Source organism: Aegilops tauschii, chromosome 7 (genome assembly GCF_002575655.3).
Source record: "Aegilops tauschii subsp. strangulata cultivar AL8/78 chromosome 7, Aet v6.0, whole genome shotgun sequence".
NCBI lineage: Eukaryota > Viridiplantae > Streptophyta > Magnoliopsida > Poales > Poaceae > Aegilops > Aegilops tauschii.
In genome coordinates, this window is record NC_053041.3 from 597,872,216 (window position 1) to 597,893,084 (window position 20,869).

At 48.0% G+C, this 20,869-nt stretch overlaps 2 protein-coding genes and 1 long non-coding RNA gene across 5 annotated transcripts; 2 read left to right on the plus strand and 1 right to left on the minus strand.

Annotated features, from left to right (window-relative positions):
* The first annotated feature begins 5,204 nt into the window (after positions 1-5,204).
* LOC109753202 (subtilisin-like protease SBT3) lies at positions 5,205-7,793 on the plus strand. Its single transcript, XM_020312120.4, has one exon. The coding sequence runs from the start codon at positions 5,427-5,429 to the stop codon at positions 7,692-7,694; it is 2,268 nt and encodes a 755-aa protein (XP_020167709.1). The 5' UTR covers positions 5,205-5,426; the 3' UTR covers positions 7,695-7,793.
* Positions 7,794-14,070: 6,277 nt separating this feature from the next.
* On the plus strand, positions 14,071-20,762 carry LOC120968290 (uncharacterized). Of its 2 annotated transcripts, XR_005762662.3 has the most exons (4): positions 14,071-14,533; positions 14,605-19,667; positions 19,749-19,823; positions 19,956-20,762. It is a non-coding gene; the product is annotated as an uncharacterized lncRNA (long non-coding RNA). The 2 variants fall into 2 exon arrangements; XR_006666551.1 differs by lacking the exon at positions 14,071-14,533 and having other exon boundaries at positions 19,648-19,823.
* LOC109753190 (bZIP transcription factor RISBZ5) lies at positions 18,448-20,685 on the minus strand. 2 transcript variants are annotated; one of them, XM_073505359.1, is made up of 6 exons: positions 20,194-20,685; positions 19,971-20,088; positions 19,506-19,641; positions 19,319-19,394; positions 19,064-19,189; positions 18,448-18,977 (listed from the first exon to the last, which is right to left on the minus strand). In XM_073505359.1, exons 1-6 carry the CDS (start codon positions 20,683-20,685, stop codon positions 18,879-18,881), a joined length of 1,047 nt encoding a protein of 348 aa, XP_073361460.1. In that variant the 3' UTR covers positions 18,448-18,878. The 2 variants fall into 2 exon arrangements, with proteins under 2 accessions (XP_073361460.1, XP_020167700.2); XM_020312111.4 differs by having other exon boundaries at positions 19,971-20,091.
* Positions 20,763-20,869: the final 107 nt, after the last annotated feature.

Consider the following 20,869-nt stretch of genomic DNA (forward strand, 5'->3'; position numbering starts at 1 on the left):
CGGATCATCGCAGGACACCACTTCTTTGTGGGTGATTTTAGGTCAAACACCCCAACAGGGAGCCAAAAGGTTTCACTCTCTCTGTCGCTGCCTCCCCGGCGCGTCCAGATATCTAGGCGCGGGATGCCAGCTTTATTGTGTACGTTTAACAACACGAGTGCCCCCTCCACTCCGACGCAAAGTATTGGCCAGCCATAAAGGCCTTTGACGAGTGGGATGGACACCTCTGTCAAGGAGACGTGACCTGTGTCGACACTGACGTTGAATGTGTGATACTTTCTTGGGCCCCCAACTGGCTGGTACGCGGCGAGCCAGTGCGTCATGCCGCCGCACACGACGGCGTTGTAGCTGTGCCGAATGTGGCTCTCGTATGGCATCCAAAAGCCGCCGCCATTCCGATATGCCCAAGTCTTGTCGCCGAAGCAGCTTGTAGGCGCACTCCAACTCGCCTTGGCAGATGAAAACATGTAGAGGTTGCACTTGTGCTCCATTCTGTGGGCATCGACGTAATTGACAAGGGTTTGCACTGTAAAGAACGTTGAGTAACCAGGAGATGATGCTCGCTGCTGCAGCTCGTCTGATGAGCGATAGTCTGAACCGATTAGAATGGCACAACTGATGCATGAAACTCCACATTGGAGCGGGGGAAGCACGTCGCATGTGCGGGTGAGCGAGTCATACACGGCCAAGTGGACCGAGTTCTTATTTGAGCCACGGGCAAGGCGCACTAGGAGGAGGCCATGGCGTGCCGTGACCGGCGTCGCACCATCCAAGAGGTCGGCCTGCACGCCGCCGACGGGCGAGGGGAGGAAACGACAACCAGAACCGAGCGTTGGTCCTGATGGCGCCGGGACAAAGACCAGCCCTCGGTCGCGCTGGACGAAGAACCCGAGGAGAGCGGACGGGTGGCCCATGTTCTCCGGCCAGCGGCGGCGGAGGAAGCACGGGTCGGCTATGAGAGCACACCACTGCTTGCAGGTCGAGGCACATCGGAGCAGGGCGGCGACGTCCGCGGACACGAGGAAGAGTATCTCGAGGAGTACATCGTCGGTGATGGTGGCCGCCGTCCTTCGCGTCTTCTTCCCTGGGGCGATCCATAGATCCGAGTTTGGCTGATCCATCCGAACGAGGTGATCGTGCTACCGTATGCCGTATGAATTTCCTCGTCTCTCTCTAATAAATCTCCCTCTATTTTGCATGCTGTGTTTTGCACCCAGCCGTCTTGGAGCTCAAGTAACAAGCACCCGTACGTAATACAGGCAGGTCGGCCCACGGCCCAAGTTTAGTCAACCGTCCGCGTTTCCTTGTCTGCATGTCAATCGAGATCCACTCCTGAATTTAGTTCGGGTTTTCTTTTTTCTACGTAATTATTATTGCGAACAAGCTGGTGTGCCGGTTTTTACATAGAGCTGCGGAAACACCCAGAGCTGTTAGTCTCTTACACTGTAAAAAGTTTTTTTTAAACAAAGGCAAAAGATTTGTCTCATCCATTAAATAAGAGGGGAAATAGTTTGACAGTTTACAAGTGACCGTGTAAAGACGGCATGACAATTACTTTCGTACAACAATATGCCCTAGCTTCTTAGCACCCGCTGCAACCCAAAGGTTGGCCTCGAGTCTGACATTTTGGAGAAGAATAGGAGGTGGCACTCTTGTGTCGAAACAACTGGACATTTCTCTCATTCCAAAAGTTCAAGAGACAGGCATGGTGAGGGAGGCCATCACTAGTAGAAAACAGGGCTTTAGTTCGGGCCTGGCCAGCCCATTAGTCCCGGTTCTGCACCAACCGGGGCCCATGGGGGGCATTCGAACCGGTTCGTGAGCCCAGGGGGCCGGCCAGGCCTCGTGGGCATTGGTCCCGGTTCGTGTGGACCCATTTGTCCCGGTTCTAAGCACGAACCGGGACCAATGGGACTCGCTCCTGGCCCACAGCCATTGGTCCCGGTTCGTGGCTCGAACCGGGACAGAAGGTGGAGCTTTAGTCCCGGTTCGTGGCACGAACCGGGACAAATGAGTTGCCTATATATACCCCATCATCGCGGTAGAGCACTCCACAGTGCTTTGTTTTTTGCTGGTCGGCGAGGGGGGGGCATTGGGTGCTCTAGCTCATCTCCTATGCACATGAGGTGTTCGATGAAATGCTCGAGCCACACTAGTTAAGCTTTCTCCTCTCGAAACTCGATCTCCGAGCTTCATTTTTCCCGAGATTTGTCTAGGTTTATATTAGCGGTCCGTCACGCCCCGTCTCCGTCTTCACCGCCGTCGATCGCCCGCGCCGATCTCGTCGCCGGCACCACCGTGGTGAGCCTCTTGTTCTTATCTTCTTTCTGAAAGAAAAAAATTCTTACTTTACATAAATACTTGTCTAATTTTCTTACTTTTGACACACATAATTATATATAATGCACACGGATGAACCGGCAATGGATGTACGGTGACGGACACACCTCCGAGTACATTAAGGGCGTGCATGATTTTCTCGAAGTGGCTGCGGCAAATAAGCAGAATGGTTTTATGTGTTGTCCATGCCCTAAATGTGGGAATACGAAGTCTTACTCTGACCGGAAAATCCTTCACACCCACATGCTTTACAAGGGTTTCATGCCGCACTATAATGTTTGGACGAGGCACAGAGAAATAGGGGTTATGATGGAAGACGGCGAAGAAGAAGAGGACGATGACAACTATGTGCCCCCTGAATACGGTGATGCTGCAACGGGGGAAACTGCTGAAGATCAAGAGGAACCAGACGATGTGCCAGATGATGCTGCAACGGGGGAAGCTGCTGAAGATCAAGAGGAACCAGACGATGTGCCCGATGATGATGATCTCCGCCGGGTCATTGTTGATGCAATGACGCAATGCGAAAGTCAAAAGAAGAAGCTGAAGTTCGATCGCATGTTAGAGGATCACAAAAAAGGATTGTACCCCAATTGCCAAGATGGCAACACAAAACTCGGTACCGTACTGGAATTGATGCAGTGGAAGGCAGAGAATGCTATGCCTGATAAAGGATTTGAGAAGCTACTGAAAATATTGAAGAAGAAGCTTCCAAAGGATAACGAATTGCCCGACAGTACGTACGCAGCAAAGAAGGTCGTATTCCCTCTAGGATTAGAGGTGCAGAAGATACATGCATGCCCTAATGACTGCATCCTCTACCGCGGTGCGTACAAGGATTTGAACGCATGCCCGGTATGCGGTGCATTGCGGTATAAGATCAGACGAGATGACCCTGGTGATGTTGACGGCGAGCCCCACAGGAAGAGGGTTCCTACGAAGGTGATGTGGTATGCTCCTATAATACCACGGTTGAAACGACTGTTCAGAAACAAAGAGCATGCCAAGTTGATGCGATGGCACAGTGAGGACCGCAAGAAAGACGGGAAGTTGAGAGCACCCGCTGACGGGTCGCAGTGGAGAAAAATTGAGAGACAGTACTGGGCTGAGTTTGCAGGTGACCCAAGGAACGTATGGTTTGGTTTAAGCGCGGATGGCATTAATCCTTTCGGGGAGCAGGCAGCAATCACAGCACCTGGCCCGTGACTCTATGTATGTATAACCTTCCTCCTTGGATGTGCATGAAGCGGAAGTTCATTATGATGCCAGTTCTCATCCAAGGCCCTAAGCAACCCGGCAACGACATTGATGTGTACCTAAGGCCATTAGTTGAAAAACTTTTACAACTGTGGAATGGAAACGGTGTACGTACGTGGGATGACCACAAACGGGAGGAATTTAACCTGCACGCGTTGCTGTTTGTAACCATCAACGATTGGCCCGCTCTCAGTGACCTTTCAGGACAGACAAACAAGGGATACCATGCATGCACGCACTGTTTAGCTGACACCAAAAGTATATACCTGGATAAATTCAGGAAGAATGTGTATCTGGGCCATCGTCGATTTCTTCCGACTAACCATCAATGTCGAAAGAAAGGCAAGCATTTTAAAAATGAGGCAGATCACCGGAAGCAGCAGATATGGAGCGATGTTACAGCACGTGACAGGACCCGCAGAACGACAGAAGAACGACGAGGCGCCACGATTGGGAGACTCGCACCCACACCACACGGCCAACTCCAGTGGAAACAGCACCATGGCATGCATGCATGCGTAGACCTTCGGGGTGTGCGCGTGGCCGGTGGAATGTACGCGCGCTTCGAAGCGAAGCCCTGCACAATTCGATCCACGAGCCCTCTCCGCCGGCGAGGACGCACGCGCTGCACGATCCGCAGCCGCTCAACGGCTCAAGCATTACAGCCGTACGTAGTCGCCACTCACCAACCGGTGAGCCCCTGAGTTCTAGGTGCCTGCAAAGGCACAAAAGAGCGGCCACGCCGTCGTCGTCGTCGAGAGCTGGCTGCCAAAGGGTAGACGATGGTGATGGATGCCCTGCTGGAGTATTTCGAGAGAGACTTGCATGGCTCGTCAGCAAATGCACATATATGTAGTTGCACGAGTGGGTTTCCAACAGATTAACATGCATCAAATGCATGGTTCATGGCTGCAAATGGGAAATAATGACAACAATGGATGTACCCATTTGCGTTGGATAGCCAGGCCTGCATCGCTGTCTGATTGTTTCCGAGCTCCGTGACATATCCCTAAATAATTGAACAGACAGGTCACGTTGGGGTTACTCGCCCCCGGAACGTTCCGGCTAAATTTCATGTTTTGACCCTTTTTCAAAACTTAATCAAGATCTGACTTTTTTTACCGCCAGGGTCCATGGCGGTAGGTTATAACAGCCTATCGCCAGCCAAGGTCCCTGACGATAGGGTTGCACATCTTACCCAAAAAAAATTCTAAGTATGAAACACAGTGCATGCTCTCACCTACCGTCGGGCACCTTGTCGGTAGGGTTGTACAGGCTACCGCCAGCCTACTTGACGGTAGGGGTGTTTCCTACCGCCAAGGTCCCTGGCCGCAATAGACTCTGACAGTAGCGAAAGGGCCAGATCCCGAAATTTTTACAAACTGGATCAGATCTTGATTAACTTTCAGAAAAAGGGTCAAAACACGAAATTTAGCCCCCGGAACATCTCTGCTCCAACTGATCAACTTGTCACCTCGATTTTGTTCTCTTAGGCTAGTAACTTGTCGGCCTGACACTACGCTTCCCAGTGATGAAATTCAACAGTCTACATATATCTAGTTGTTGTGCGTGCCCGAACCATTTCGAGCAAAATCGACTAACGAAATGCTTAATGGTAGCTGCATGATACCCTATCAGACGCTTCTACACGACGAGGCCCATGCCGCTGGCTTGGCTACCAGTGGCCTGTCCAACACAGACTAGGCAACCACCGAAGGAGTCGTACTCCATGCAGGTTAGATAGCCATGCGCGCCGTTGCCCGAGCCGCGTACACCGGCCGTCGTACTCCACCGTTGCCGGTGCTCTACTCACGTACGTACATCGCACAATGTGGCCATGGGCGGCGTTGGTGCTGGTCGCGCTCTACCTGCATCCGGCTGCGGCGGCGGCCGATACTGTGGCGGCGGCGTCCTACTCCTACATTGTGCACATGGACAAGTCGGCCATGCCGGGGGCGTTCTCGAGCCACCTGCGCTGGTACGAGTCCACGCTCGCCGCGGCCGCCCCGGGGGCAGACATGTTCTACGTCTACGACCACGCCACGCATGGCTTCGCGGCGCGGCTCTCCGTGGATGGGCTTGACAGGCTCCGACGCTCCCCGGGATACCTGTCGTGCTACCGCGACGACGCGAGGGCGGTGCGCGACACGACGCACACGCCCGAGTTCCTCGGCCTCGGCGTCGGCGTGGCCGGCGGAATATGGGAGGCGTCCGAGTACGGCGAGAACATGATCATCGGCGTGGTGGACACGGGCGTGTGGCCCGAGAGCGCGAGCTTCCGCGACGACGGGCTACCCCCGGTGCCGGCGCGGTGGAAGGGCTTCTGCGAGTCCGGCCCGGCGTTCGACGCGGCCAAGGCGTGCAACCGGAAGCTCGTCGGCGCGCGCAAGTACAACAAGGGCCTCATCGCCAACACCAATGTGACCATCGCAGTCGACTCCCCGCGGGACTCGGAAGGCCACGGCACGCACACGTCGTCCACGGCGGCCGGCTCGCCCGTAGCCGGCGCGTCCTTCTTCGGCTACGGGCGAGGCGTCGCTCGCGGCATGGCGCCCCGCGCCAGGGTGGCGGTGTACAAGGCCCTGTGGGAGGACGGCGCGTACGCTTCCGATATACTCGCCGCCATGGACCAGGCCATCGCCGACGGCGTGGACGTGCTCTCCCTCTCCCTTGGCTTCAACGGCCGGCAGTTATACGAAGATCCCGTCGCAATTGGCGCATTCGCGGCCATGCAGCGCGGCATCTTCGTGTCAACCTCAGCCGGTAACGACGGGCCGGACGCCGGGTACCTTCGCAACGGTTCGCCGTGGGTGCTCACCGTCGCGGCGGGCACGGTGGACCGGGAGTTCTCTGCCGTCGTCCGGCTCGGCGACGGCACGACCTTGGTCGGCGAATCGCTGTACGCCGGAACCCCACACAGCCTCGGAAACACCGGGCTCGTGTTCCTCGGCCTGTGCGACAACGACACGGCGCTCGCAGCGAACCGCGGCAAGGTCGTGGTCTGCGACGTGCCGTACATCGACGCCCTGACCCCCGCGATATCGGCGGTGAAAGCCGCCAAGGTGCGCGCCGGGCTGTTCCTGTCCAACGACACGTTGAGGGAGCTGTACGAGAACTTCCCATTTCCGGGCGTGATCCTGAAGCCACGAGGCGCCCCGGCGCTGCTGCACTACATCCAGAGGAGCCGCCCGCCCAAGGCCTCTGTCAAGTTCGCGGTGACCGTGGTGGACACGAAGCCCGCGCCGCAGGTGGCGACCTACTCGTCGCGCGGCCCGTCGCGGAGCTGCCCGACGGTGCTCAAGCCCGACCTGCTCGCGCCCGGCTCGCTCATCCTCGCCTCGTGGGCGGAGAACGCCAGCGTCGCCGACGCCGGGACGCAATCGCCGCTGTTCAGCAAGTTCAACGTCATCTCCGGCACGTCCATGTCGTGCCCACACGCGTCAGGCGTGGCGGCGCTGCTCAAGGCCGTGCACCCGGAATGGAGCCCCGCGGCGGTGCGGTCGGCGATGATGACGACGGCCAGCGCGGTGGACAACACCTTGGCTCCCATCAAGGACAGGGCTGACGGCATCCAGTACGCAGCCGACCCGCTTGCGATGGGGTCCGGACACATCGACCCGAACCGTTCCCTAGACCCGGGCCTGGTGTACGACGCCGGGCCGGACGACTACATCAAGCTCATGTGTGCCATGAACTTCACGGCGGCGCAGATCAAGACCGTGGTGCAGTCGTCGGGCCCCATGGACTGCGCCAGCGCGACGCTCGATCTCAATTACCCGTCGTTTATCGCGTTCTTCGACTACAACGGCGGAGAGAAGACGTTCACCAGGACCGTGACCAACGTGGGCGACGGGCCGGTGAGGTACAATGCCACAGTGGAGGGACTGGACGGGGTGAAGGTGAGCGTCGTGCCCAATAGGCTGCTGTTCGGCGGTAAGCACGAGAAGCAGAGGTACACGGTCGTGGTTCGGGTTGGGGATAGCCAAATAATCCCCGAAGTAGTGTTGTATGGATCGTTGACATGGGTGGATGACACCGGCAAATACACGGTGAGGAGTCCGATCGTGGTGGCGTCGGCGAACTTTTCTCGGCCATAGGATATGCATGTGCACAGATCCAACTAGTGACCATACGCCAATACATAATGGTCATGTGGTATGGATAATGAAATGTTTCAAATGATTTTTTTGAAATAACCACATACATTTCATTAGACAAAGCGTATTACAAAGAGTATATATGGTCATCACAAGAGACATATATAGATGTCTTGCAATATTGCATCAAACACTTCACAAGAAGTTTCTCTCAAAGTAAAACTAGGATTTCATTTTGGTAGAATCTTGTGCCCCGCCAAAACATCACCCACCATTGTCCTCCTCCACTACGGTCATACCAAGATATGGAGGAGCACCTTTGCATACAATGATGCTTTTCAAGCCGATGAACCGGACCGCCGACAAGACCGAAACTCTATGGCATGTCGATCGGGGTTCTTCCCCGTGTCCACTAGATCCCATCACCATCAACTTCATCTGACATGATCAAAGAAGACGAATGTCGCTGCATGCCGCCATCCACACACCCCACTACAAGACACCAAGCACAATTGCAATAGCCGACAGCAACGCCACCCAGGAGAGTGTCGTGCGCCGACCATCAGACACACATCTTACCAGATCTGAAGACTGGCAAGAAGATCGAGCCACCTGCTCCCGGCACCGCCCATTAGAATGCCACCGAGCTGGAGGAAGAGCATAAACAAATTATTTCGATGTGGCGCCGTGCCCAGCATTGATGCCGCATCTCTGAAAGCATATTACACCTGCCCTATACCTCTACCGGAGAGAAACTGTTGGGTTCCCTACCCGCTCCCGCTGCTGGAGCAGTAGACGGATAGGACGAGGACCCATCGTCGACACTCGCCGGTGTTGAGGAAGGAAAAAAGTCGCCTCCTAATCCCCTGTGCTTTGACTATTCTCATTAAATCTATACTTTGATAAAATAATATATTTCATTTACTTCCAGTGCTGCATAATGATATACAAAGAATATGGGTGATGACATAGCTTAGTACTGTTGAGACACAAAAGAGTAAGGTGTCGAGTTAGTGCTCCTTTCTGATTCATATTCCTTTGCTACCAGTCAATGTACTTACCAATTTTTTTTGTTGCATCAGGGATTGTTAGAATCCATCCTATTTCTCATCATATTCAGCTAGGAGGCTATTCTTGAAAGCCCACTGGTTCATTAAAGAGGATTTTTTTTTCCTTTCTTATTTTGCTCTTCCTCGGTTTTGTGCTTTAACATTATTTCTATGTTTGCCCCCTTAATCCAAAGCTGTCTACAATAAGCTATTTGCTTTTGGTAGGATTTGATTGTACCACTGAAAATCCATGGGCAGATAGGACTACATTCAATTGAGAAAAGTAGTTCACGACACATGGAAATGCTTATGGCTGCTGAATTGTAGTGCCATTGTCAATTGTACGGCTGAGTCTATTTACACTTTGGATTATGGGCTGCTAATATTTTTGGTTTTGTTATCTTTCCATTCCTGGACTTCTTTTCTGTGATGGGATGAACTCTGTGTTTGTTTCTAAAGATTATGGACTGTTAACGTATTGCCCATGTATGTTTCCCGTATTTGCCAAAATGTTAATTAGCACACCCATTGTACGAAGTTGCGCTCACTTATTTTCCAGTTGTCATTAAACCAGAGTTTTGTCACACAAGCAGCTGATTCACACACCATGGCTGAGATGAAACACAGATCAAACCAACCGACCATAATACCATGTACTCCCTCTATAAACAAATGTAAGAGCGTTTAGATCACTAAAATAGTAATCTAAACATTCTTATATTAGTTTACGGAGGGAGTAACAAAAGACAGGCTTAACTCGCCACAGAACCACGGCGCGGCAAAGTGCGTGTAACCCTCTAGTCGATTGTGATGCTGGAAAAAATCGCTAACACAGAGAAAGAGAGAGGCCATTGGATGTAGCATGTTGTTTGGGAAAGCCTGTCCGGGATGCAAGCCAGGAGGCGGTGCACACTACACTGCGGGTGTGTTTGGTTGCTTTCGCTGTCGGGCCTGACTCAGAGGGGAAAAACGAGCCATGCTGAGCAGGGTCTGGGTAAGCAAAAATAGGATCAAAAACGTAGATGACCAGTTGATTGGTTGCCTGCATTGGGGTCTTGTCATAGAGATGCAATTTTCACCCGGCGTTTGGTTGCATACATGCATATGATTACCAGCGTTAACAACAAAACTTAATAGCCCTCAGGTTGGGCTTGACATTTCGTCAAACACTTTGAGCGCACCAGAGCTTCCACTGCCCATCGTGCCCACCACTAGCTCCCGGCGACCGTGGACGTGCCCGACTCGCTGCCATGGTCATGGCCGCGTCGGGCTCGCCGCGGTCGTGGACGAGCTTGAGCTAGCCGTTGTTGAGGATCTTGCCGCGCCTGTGACCTCTCGAAGAGCCTCTGCGCCGGCAGCCTCGTCTTCGCTGCCTCCCCCCGCGCTCTCGTCGTCGTCGCCGGCGACAGCGGAAACCGCGTCACGGTCCAGCTTGGGCGTGGCGCCGGCTCCGGCCGTGGCACCTGAACACTCCTTGGCAGCGGTCCAGCTCGGGCGTGGCGCCGGCTACGGGCGTGGCAGCTGAACACGCCGGCGACAGCGGAAGGCGTGTTTGATTCCGTCCAGCCTCGCCTTCCGCCCCTCTACTTCGATCCGCTCTACGAGGTGCTGGATCCGCTCCCCTGCTCCCATGGCGGACGGGATTGACGGGGTCGCACTGGAGTAGAGGGAGAGAGAGAGGGGATTGAGGATTAGGGAGAGAGAGAGGGATTAACTCGAGACACACGTCTCTAGGGAGACAGGTGCGCCTCGAAGCATCGCTCGGGCCTGGCTCTCGGGAAACTGCGATTCGGCCGTTCCCAACGGGCCAGGCCCAGGGGTGCTTTAAGAACCGTGCTATGCGAACTCAACAGTGTATGGAAGGAACCAAACAACCGAGGTCCAAAAAGATGCTGCACCGCGCGGCCTGATTGGGCTCGATGCGGGCAACCAAACACGCCATGCAAGTTTAGCTCTCTACCTTTGAAGAGAAATATTTAGGCTTGCCTACCCCCACAAGGTAGAATGTCGAATGGGAAGTGCCAAAATCTGCAAGCAAGGCTCACTAAAAGAATAATTGCATGCGGTGATACACTTTCTTTGGCTGGGAAAGAGGCGATGATCAAATTAGTTGCGCAGGCCATCCCCAGGAATGAGGTGTTTAAACTTTCCATGTCCGTGTGTGATGATCTTAATAGGATGGTGCATAATTTTTAGTGGGGAGTGTATGAGGGAAAGCGCAAAACTCATTTGGTAGTCGGAAATAAAATCATGAATTTCAAAATTGTTTTTGATTTGTAGAACAGTTTACGCATTTAAAAATTATTCACGAATTTGATTGGTCATGGTTTTCATAAAAGCTCATGAATTTGAATATTGTTTGTGATTTTCAAAACAGTTCGTGATTTTTATGAAGTTCACATTTTAAAAAGGAAAAGAAATAGAAAAGCAGAAAAGGAAATTTTTAAAAACAAAAAAGAAATAAAACAGACAGAAAAAATGTTCATACTATTTTTTCTTTTAAAAATGTGATAAGTCTGTAAATTGTAATCACATAATACAAGTAAATTCTACTATTAAGGTGTTATAAATACTCTACATAAATAAAACAACTAGTTTTAAAAAATGTTCATGTAATTTTAAGAATATTCACGTATAGGGTTTAGGGTTTAGGCTTTACGAATATAACCCACGAGCAAACTTACACACCAGTGCTTATTTCTAAATATATAGTAAATGTTGTTATCCTGAATTTTGTATAATTTAAATATAAGCCATGCATATATTTTTTCTATTCACTATTTTTTTATTTCATAATTATTTTTAAATATAATCCATTAATGTACATTTTAATTTTTGTATTAACTAAACATTTTTAAACACTCATGAATTATATTTTAAATAATATTTTCTAAATAATAAGTGAATATTTATAAAAATTAGAGGAACATTTTTAGTAAGTATTTTATTGCATACCTCTACATATTTAGGGCCAGCTCTTTTGGACTTAAAAAAACATATGTTAAATGGGCGCAGTGACTGCAGCCCATTTAAACACCATATGCATTTTGATTTCACTAGATTAAGCCTCAGAAGGGAAAAATTCCAAAATAAACCTTGAACTTGTAGGCGAAAGCTAAATTAAACCCTGAAGTCTCAATCACTGAAATCAGCACACCAAACTATCTGATCTCGGTCTATTTTGAACCTTGAGAGGATTTAACTGGTATTCGCTGAATTGGGCCGGCCCATTAGTGTAGCTGCTCGCGTTGCTCTGGTTTTTTATTGTTTTTCTATTTTTTGTTTGGTTTTTTGGTTTTTCATCGGTTTTCTTCTTTATTTTTCTTCATTGTACTTTGTTTTTCTCTGGTTTTTCTTTCTTTGTTATGCTTTTTCTTCTTCACATTGTTTGTTTTTTCACTTTTATTTTGTTTGTTTACCGATAACTGGTTTTCTTTTTTACACAAGTCTAATTATTCTCAGTACCCAATGTACATTTTTAGCACGGACATAAAATATTGTTTGATTCACTTTTGACATTTTTCAAATTAAATACGTACATTTTTAAAATACATGTTTTCACACCCGCAAAAAAAAACATGTTTTCAATACTTTTTTGAATACATGGTAATATTTGTCTAAATACATGTTTTACATTTTCTTAACGACAATAAACATTTTGTAAACTACACGAACATTTTTTAAAATTGTCACACATTTTTTAAATTGTATACACTTTTTTCAAACACATGTCAAATATAGTCTATTAAGGGTATGACACATTTTTCTACATCATGCAAACATATTTTTTACATTGTATACACTTTTTTTAAATGTCACAAGCACATTTTTTGATTTTTTTATTACGTGAATATCATTTTACATTGTACAATATTTTTTGTTGAAATGCCACACACATTTATCTAAACTCGTGATACTTTTTAGATGTCACAAACATTTTCTTTACACATTTGTTCACATTCTAAATGTTCCCAGTTTTACAATTTTCAAAAAGTGTTCGCACTTTCAAATTTCTTCAGGTTTAAAAAATGTTTATGTTTCAAAAAGTGTTCGCTTTTTCAAAATTGATTGCTTTTCCAAAAAATAGTTATTTTCTTAAAGTATTCAGAATTTTCAAAAAGTTCTCACACTTTGTAGAATGTTTGGACATTTCCAAATTTGTTTATGTTGTGAATATTCGTTTGCCCCTACTAAAGAAGTCAACACTTCATGGTGTGCTTAAATATATCAGGCCTCTTGTTATATCGCTCATAGTTGTCTGTACTAGTGGCTTGCGGGATGAGCTCAACTCTGACAGGTCCCAAGTTCGACTATGTGGTCTATGGCCGAGTTGTTTTTGGTACTTCGCTTCTTTAAGGAAGAGAAAGACTTTGTACGTCGCGCGTTAAGAAAAAGAACAGGAAAATCTCGCTTCGTGCCTGATGGGCCGGCCCAGTCGAGCCCACATCCAACAATCCCAGGATTTAACATGCCACGTCGACAATCCCTGTTCGGAACTCACTCGAGCTTGAAAATAGACTGGGATCAGTGAGTTTGGTGTGCTGATTTCCGGGATTTGAAGTTTGGGATTCGATTTAGCTTTCGTCTAAAAGTTCAAGGCTTATTTTAGACTTTTTCCCCTCAGGAGCCGAACGTGCCATCTTTGATTTCTTAGCGCGTTGGCTAGAGCAGGCTACCCGCTAGAGTCAGGGTGCTTGTTTGAGTTCCGGCTGATGGCATTTTTCATTTCAATTTCTTATCCTGACAGGAGGGCCCGACTAGTCATTGAGCCATATAGTATACAAGTAATCATGTTTCGTCGTTACAAACAGGCCCTATGCCATGTCAATGCCATGTCGGCGCACTTTACGTCTACGGATGAGATTAACATTGTATTTGTACGCTCATGCCAAGTTTTAGAACCAGTTCGACGTATTTTTCAAGTTCATGCACTAAACTGGATATTCGTGGCAAGTTCAAGCACCACTGATGTATTTATCTCTAATCTACACAATAACCTTCCATCTAATCCTCTAAAGAAGCAACAGTTACATTCCAAATTTGGAAAACTGACTCTGTCGGAAACCGAGTGTTGGCGCGCGTGAGAGCGAGATAACATCGTCCCAAGTATATATAATATGAAAAATTATTTCATAATGAATCAAATGAAGTAAATTTGGTTTTTTAGATGTCAATATATTTTTTATACTAAATTGATGAAACTTAATGAAGTTTGACTTTGATCTTAGAACTTCAATTATTTTGAAACAAAGGAAGTACAAGTTAAACATCATTTAATTACAAGACATTGGCATTATAAACTTTTCATCAGACAACTCAGCAAATAAACTACGAGGGCATAACTAAAAGAACTACAGCTTCTCTCCAGAATTTTTTTTCCACCACGAGTTGGCCCTTTGTAATGCTGGTCGGGTTGCCAACTCTGCAACACTCATTCTTTTTTTTTTTTGAGAAAGCTGCAAAATTCATATATAACCTTCAGTTCTAGGGGAATAAGAATTTTAGCTCGAAACACATAGCACAAAACCAAGGCCCAATGAGCCCACACCCGCACAGCCCGTGATATTAGCAAGGCCACGGGAACCAGCCCATTCAAGCCCATAGACCCATAGGGAAAGTCACTTCGCTAGCCTCTCAGAGCCAGAGCGGAAGGGAGGGAGGCAAACCACGGCCGGACGCGGGGTCCCCGGCCGGCGGCTCGTCGCGGTTGCGCCATTCGCCTCCGCCGTTTGCTTCTCCCGGCCCCATCTCCTCCACAATAGCGCGGCGGGCCACGAGATGCCTAGAGAGGTACGCTCCTTGGTCCCTCCCTGCTTCTTCAGGGGCTCCAATCCCAGCTACGATCCGCGCTCTTGCTGCAGATCATGCTGGATGTACGCCTGCAAATCTACAGTAGATAGAGATTCATCGGGGACTCCAGGAGATCTCTGCCTGTAGGGTTCCGGTCCCTGCTCACCCTGGCAGACCGCAAGGGAAGTCATCAGTAAGGGCGTGTGTCGCAGATAGTAAAATACTCCCTCCGTCCCAATAATATAAGAGCGTTTTTGACACTAGTTTTTGATCAGTAAGGTCTCTAGCCACTTTGCGAATTTGAGCAGTCCTTGTCTGTGCTCGCTTTGGGTTACTCGGATGCAGTTATCCTTGTCGAATGCTCCCAAAGTTGCATTGTTTTCCCAGAGCATACTGACAAATTAGGCTCACTCACTCTGCTCCCAAAATCCGTGTGATAAGGAATTCCACCTCCTGTTGTGAGTACGCTATCTTGGATTAATAACCAAATGGAAACTCTGAGCCTCCATGGCAATCAGACGACCTTAAATATTCCTGACCAATTGACTCGCTTCTCATTATCAGCCAAGTTATGACGAAGACAGATACTAATGTATGCTATTCAGTTATCCTTTTTTTGGGCGGGGGTATTCAGTTATCCTTGCATACACTAGCTTGCTATTTGGGTCAGCATGGCACTTGCTGTTCTATGGGTTTGTAGTTGAAGAAGGTATTGATGATTCCTTGTTTGTTGGTTTTGAACTTTTAGCTACAACGGGGAAAACTGAACGTAGCTTGTTGGATTTGGGCCAATTGTATGGAAATTAACTTTGGTTCATGGCCTGGCTATATTTCCATGTCTCCTAGTTAGTTAAACGGTACCACTGCAGCTCTTTTCATCCTTGCCACAGCTCACTATGCCTATAAGTGGTGAAATGATATGCCACTCGCTAGTCGCTACGCCGACATCTTTTTTACTAATCCATACATCTAGCTTGTGGGTTGCAAAGATTCCTATATGCATAAACATGAACATAATATAATATTGTTTGCAGGCTTGGAGGGCCTCACCTAAATGGCACATCTCACTCTGACCATGTCACTATCAGCCTAACCTGTAGATTGCTGTGTATGAACCAAAACAAGTACATCATTCTAAGCTAAAATAACATAATAATCATGATATAATGCCTATCCCCCATCCATATGTCCTTAATATATGACGGTATGATGTATGCATTGCATCGGAAGCTAAAGGTGAACGTGCAATCCATACAACGGCCCGCGTGAGAGAAAAAGGACAAGATGCTAGCCAAGAACAACTTGCCGGAAAATATCAGCATGGATTCAAAGCAGGGATGCATACCCTCACCATGAAGCATACATGCACATACCCGGCAAGTCATCCTTGGCTACATTCTGCCCTCTATCTCGATTCACGTATGGCCATTGACGGTATAACTCGTGATTGTTATTGGGCGACATGGATCACTGAAACTAAACTTCTCTACGATGCACACAGCTAGAGGGATGATGTGTGTTTGTATGCATTCCTGCTGGCTGCTGCATGCTATGTAAGATGTGTATGTGTCTCTTGTCTGACTGCTTCACCCTTCTGACTTGTTATATATAGACTTCCAATGGAATACCCTCAAGATATGGTTTTCCTTTTTGCTATGGAATTTTCTCAAAGGCGATGCTCGATTCTTTTGGATGGACATGTTAGGTTTGATATGGGTAGATATCTTCTATCCACTTCCATGTAGAGCAATGTGGTTTTACTGATATCACGCATTGTGTTGTCGGCATGCACAAGTTAATTTCTGTATTAGAACAGTGGATAAAATGTCAACTTGATAGTGCTTCAAATGGACTTGGCTTTTGTCAAGAGTTAGTTTATTTTTATGATACGCGTGAATATAGGAGAAAACTAGAAAAAAAAGAAGAAGCAGTGGGATCTATTACTGAATTCTGATATGTTAATAATTTTTTTTAATTCTAATGAAGCCCTAAGCTTCCACATTAATATGAAAATCATAATTAGTTCAATAGTTCCAGAAGGTTAGAAAATCGAAGCAATCCAAGTGATATGGAAGTTTAATGATTTAAAGACTTTTCCAATGATTTATGTAATGTGATTATCTGTACATCTACAGCCAATTATGTTTTCTTGAAGCAGCTAAGAGAAAGTAAGCCTAGTCACAGTAAGAACTTTCATGCATATAGCTGCAAAAAGTCAAACTTTCTCTTCTTATTTAGGATCTGCCTTTGCCTTTACGTGCAAACCCGAAAGAACCGGCGGACCATTAGATTTGGTGCCTCTTTCCCTTCCAATGTGTGTCGTACCCTGATTGATCAATAGTTCTGCTGATGCCTACGTTCCTGTCAGGCTGTCATCAATTCATGATCCACAAGTAAATTTCTTCTGTCGCCAGTTGATTGGTTGAGGGGTAGTGAGAGACTGAGCGTTAATGCCATTTTTCTCCCTTTCCACTTTCGATTAATCCCTTTCTGAGTAAACATTTCCTCCACCCCTAGACTCATCATTCATGATGGGGTGGGGATACCATTCCAGATTGCCTACCACTTACTTTTGAACGCTGTACTCATCATTGGTCTTAATTTGGTTGGGCCAAGTAGCACATGTATGATTTCTTGATAATACAGTATGTGAGTTTTCTTTTTCCTACTTTGGAGAAGAGATTACATAAACTCAGATCACAGCATTACGTTTGTCAAACGACAGATACGGTTCCTACAGGCTGGCCTATTGGATGATAGGGGACCAGGAATAAAATTATGTGGCCCAAAAGCACAAATGGAAATATGGCATGCTTGAGCAATGCCATACCTTTTCTTCGAAATAATAATAGAGAACAATGGCATCATACGTTTTTGGCGGGGGGAAAGGTGCTGCAAGTGGTGCCCCTTGGACTCCCTAGAGGCAGATTCACTTTTCGGAGATTTTTATTCGGTCAACCCTTTCCATCTGATTCTTTCCACCTTTTGTTCCATATCCCCATGTTTTTAGGGTGCACAGGATTTTCTTTAAGTTGGAATAACAGTGGAAGCGAACAATCGGTGGGCGCACAATTCCTCTATATAGAAAGATTGCTTTTTATGAAATGTCGTAACGTGTATGGAATCACTGTCCTCCTTTATGCTCTCTAGATGTCTCAATACTTCTGTAGATTGTAAACAGTATGAATAACTAAATGCTTGCATTTCCAGTAGAACTGCATACTTCTCATGTAGGTTGCAATTATACTTAGTTGAATTTCCCATATTGTTTGTTTCGTTTTAGATCAAGTAATCTGGTTGACTTTTATGTTTTTTTCTTCATAAAAACATATTTTACTTTGTGTTACTTTATTACAACCATCTCAGATATCTTCTTTAAAAAATTGTGTGCGCATCTCTGTGTGTATGCGCGGGCTTGTGACAGCCAGGTCCGAACCTGGTTACCCTTTTTTAGCAAGAACAGTAGCATTCTACTGTTTATGTTTATAATTTCTGTTTTGTATAGGACAACTGCACAAGTAGTTAGAAAAAAGAGGAAGAGAGAAAGAGTGTTTAACCCTGGATATTTCTTCCTTAGGGTCCTATGGGTGACCAAGGCCTAATTCTTCCTTCAATTTTCTTTGGCAAGAGAAGAAATTTCCTTATGACCTGGTTACCTAATTGTCCATTACTTTGAAATTAGCGGCTGTTATGATGTCATTTGATTGACATCTGCACTCTAATTTTCACTGTTTTGTACAAACACAACCTTTTTTCCAGCTAGAAGCTGAGCATGGTTGAGGTGTGAGGCTTACATCATTCCCTGCCTGCCTTCAGAACTGCCAACGCGGTAGATACTATACACTGATGTTGCACATCAGAGCTACATCAAAGAACCGACCAACTGATGCATAGTTAAGATTTCTGTACAAGTATGGAGCAAAGAAATTTTTAGCAGAAGTTACATAACTAATGGACAGAGGACGACTTGGTTGGTTGTACATGAACATCAATACATATATTCACCACTCACCAGTATACAGAACACAGAGTAGTTTCACTACCTTCAGAATTTAGTACCTTTGCAGCCTGCGAGGCATGCACGAATGTCAGGTATGCAAAAGCCAGTGTTCGTTACTATACATAAAGGCCCTGTTTTGGTGTGAATCTCCGGGCCACACGGCATCCACACATCTGGCCGCCTCGCTGGGCAAGCGGGCATCCGGTTATTCGAGCACTCTAGACTTGCAGTGCTTCGTACCGTCGATGTCTGAACTTGAAGAGATAGAGCTAGAAACCTCCGAAGAGTGCATGGTTCCCTTTCAAGTTCAACCCTGTGCCTGTGAGAACGCTCACCAAGGCTTTGTCACATCTTCCTGGAGTTTAGAAAGGGTGCCAATCCGAGCTGCTGTCCTAGGCCGCATGACACTGCACCTCTAGCCACCATGTCCTCTGCCATTTTTACCTGCGGAGCCGATTTCAGATGTTTATGGAACTGATGATCTTTTAGAGGTGACTATTTATTTTTTTCTATCAGAGGAGAACTGTTACCTTGATTCTTAAGGTCTCTACATCTGATTTGAGGATCCTGTTATCCGTGACCGCTGTGGTGAACTGCTGGTTGGCCTCTGTCAGTTGCTTGAAGAGGGTTGCACTTTCGCTTTTAAGTTGCTCGACCTGCTCAATCAGGATGGCACATGTCGATAGTCAGAAGCTTGAAACAAACTTGCATCATGACATGAAACCTACAGAGAGGTAATTTTTGTTTGATAAAACAGCAGGGAGGGAGTGCATCAAGGTGCGTACCTGCAACTCGAGGTCAGTTAATTGTGCGTGCTTCCTCCTCCTCGACCGCCGGGCCGACTCCCTGTTGGACACCATCCTGAAATTTACAAGGGCAATTCATTAATTCATTGTAGAGAAGAAACATAAACAGTTTGTTCAGAGTTAATTGGAATTTACAGAACTGGGCACAGGCTTGATCCCTGCATACCTTCTTATTCGCCTTGTATCTGACGATTTGCCGCTCCGCTTGCACCGGCCGCCCCCTATCTCGACCAACGACTCGCTATCGGAGTCCGACTCGGTTTCGAGAGCCTGGTTCCCTGAGATTGTTTCCCTCGGGCTAGCTGCGACCAAAACAATGCGGCAGCAGGTGAGACAGAACCCTGGTGTGTCTCTATCAATCTCCTTCCCAACTCTAAATCAGTGTAGTTCTATTTCTATGTTGGACCAGGGCAGTTTTGGAAGACAAGAATATAAATCTTCGGAATTTTGGAGCAGACGAAAACATCCGCACACGGATCAGCAGGTGATGTTTCTCTTTTGTTCAGAAGTTTTTCGATGAAATCCACTGCAGTTCGCATGTGCGATTGCTCTCTAGGTGTTGACTTAACCTACAGCATTCTGCGCGTACTGATGACAAGATCCAACTCTGTTGCAGGCTCAAGGCGCATACCGGAGACGGCGGGCGTTTGCGACTGGGTTGGCGTCGGGACGGCGTGATGCTGCGGTGCACGGAGGCCGTCGGACCACCACACGTGGCCGGCGTTGCTCTCTTGCAGCTCCAGGGCGTTCTGCTGGAGCGCAGTAGACAAATTCAGTTAAACGCACGAACACTACAGGCACAGAAGCAGAGGCTGTGCTAATAAGAGAGGCTTCAGGTAGTGGCAGCTGCTCACCGAGTCGCCGAAGCAGAGGCCCGGCAGGCCACCGCCGGGGGAGAAGACGCCGTCGCCCCGGCCGTGCTCGCCGTACCTGCTGTCGTCCGGTCCTTGGCCGGGCCTGCCCCGCTGGGCCTCGGCCTCAGCGGCGGCGAGGTGCTGCCGAATGAAGGCCTCGAACTCCAGCTCCGACGCGCACTTCTTCATCTCCGCCGGCCGCCTGCCTCTCCGTCTGCTCGTCACGGTGGTGGTGTTTTCGTCAGTCTGTGCGTCTGTCTGTCTGTCTTTCTTGGCGAGGCCTCCGTTGCGGGGGGTGACAGCGTCGCCGGCGACGGCTTTTATGGTGCACGGGAAGGGGACGTGGAAAGCTCCGTTGGGGGAGACGAATATGATAGCGGCTGGCTGAATGGACAGTGACGCGGGCTGACTCGGATCCTCGTAAGGCCGAGCGGGAGGCAGCGTGCAAGGCTGGGTAGGGGCGTGCTTGCGTGGCCGTCGGCGACTTTTCATTGGGTTCAGGACTTCAGATCTGCTCAAAGTGTACTTAAACAACTTATAAATAATAATAACCAAAGAAATTGGGTGAATCGGATTGCATTCAGTTATCTTATTGCCAGATTATGTTATCCGATGGCCGTTGTTCTCTCACTTTGTCTGAGGTTATGTCCGCCTTGTCGTGGTCGCGTCGATCGCA

Excerpts from the sequence above, each read along its gene's own strand:
- LOC109753190 (XM_020312111.4), bottom strand. The coding sequence starts at position 20,685 with ATGAAAAGTCGCCGACGGCCACGCAAGCACGCCCCTACCCAGCCTTGC. Across the intron at positions 19,395-19,505 it reads GATACAAGGCGAATAAGAAG|GATGGTGTCCAACAGGGAGT; the intron begins GTATGCAGGGAT and ends TGTAAATTTCAG. Across the intron at positions 18,978-19,063 it reads TAGAGACCTTAAGAATCAAG|GTAAAAATGGCAGAGGACAT; the intron begins GTAACAGTTCTC and ends TCGGCTCCGCAG.
- LOC109753202 (XM_020312120.4), top strand. The coding sequence starts at position 5,427 with ATGTGGCCATGGGCGGCGTTGGTGCTGGTCGCGCTCTACCTGCATCCG.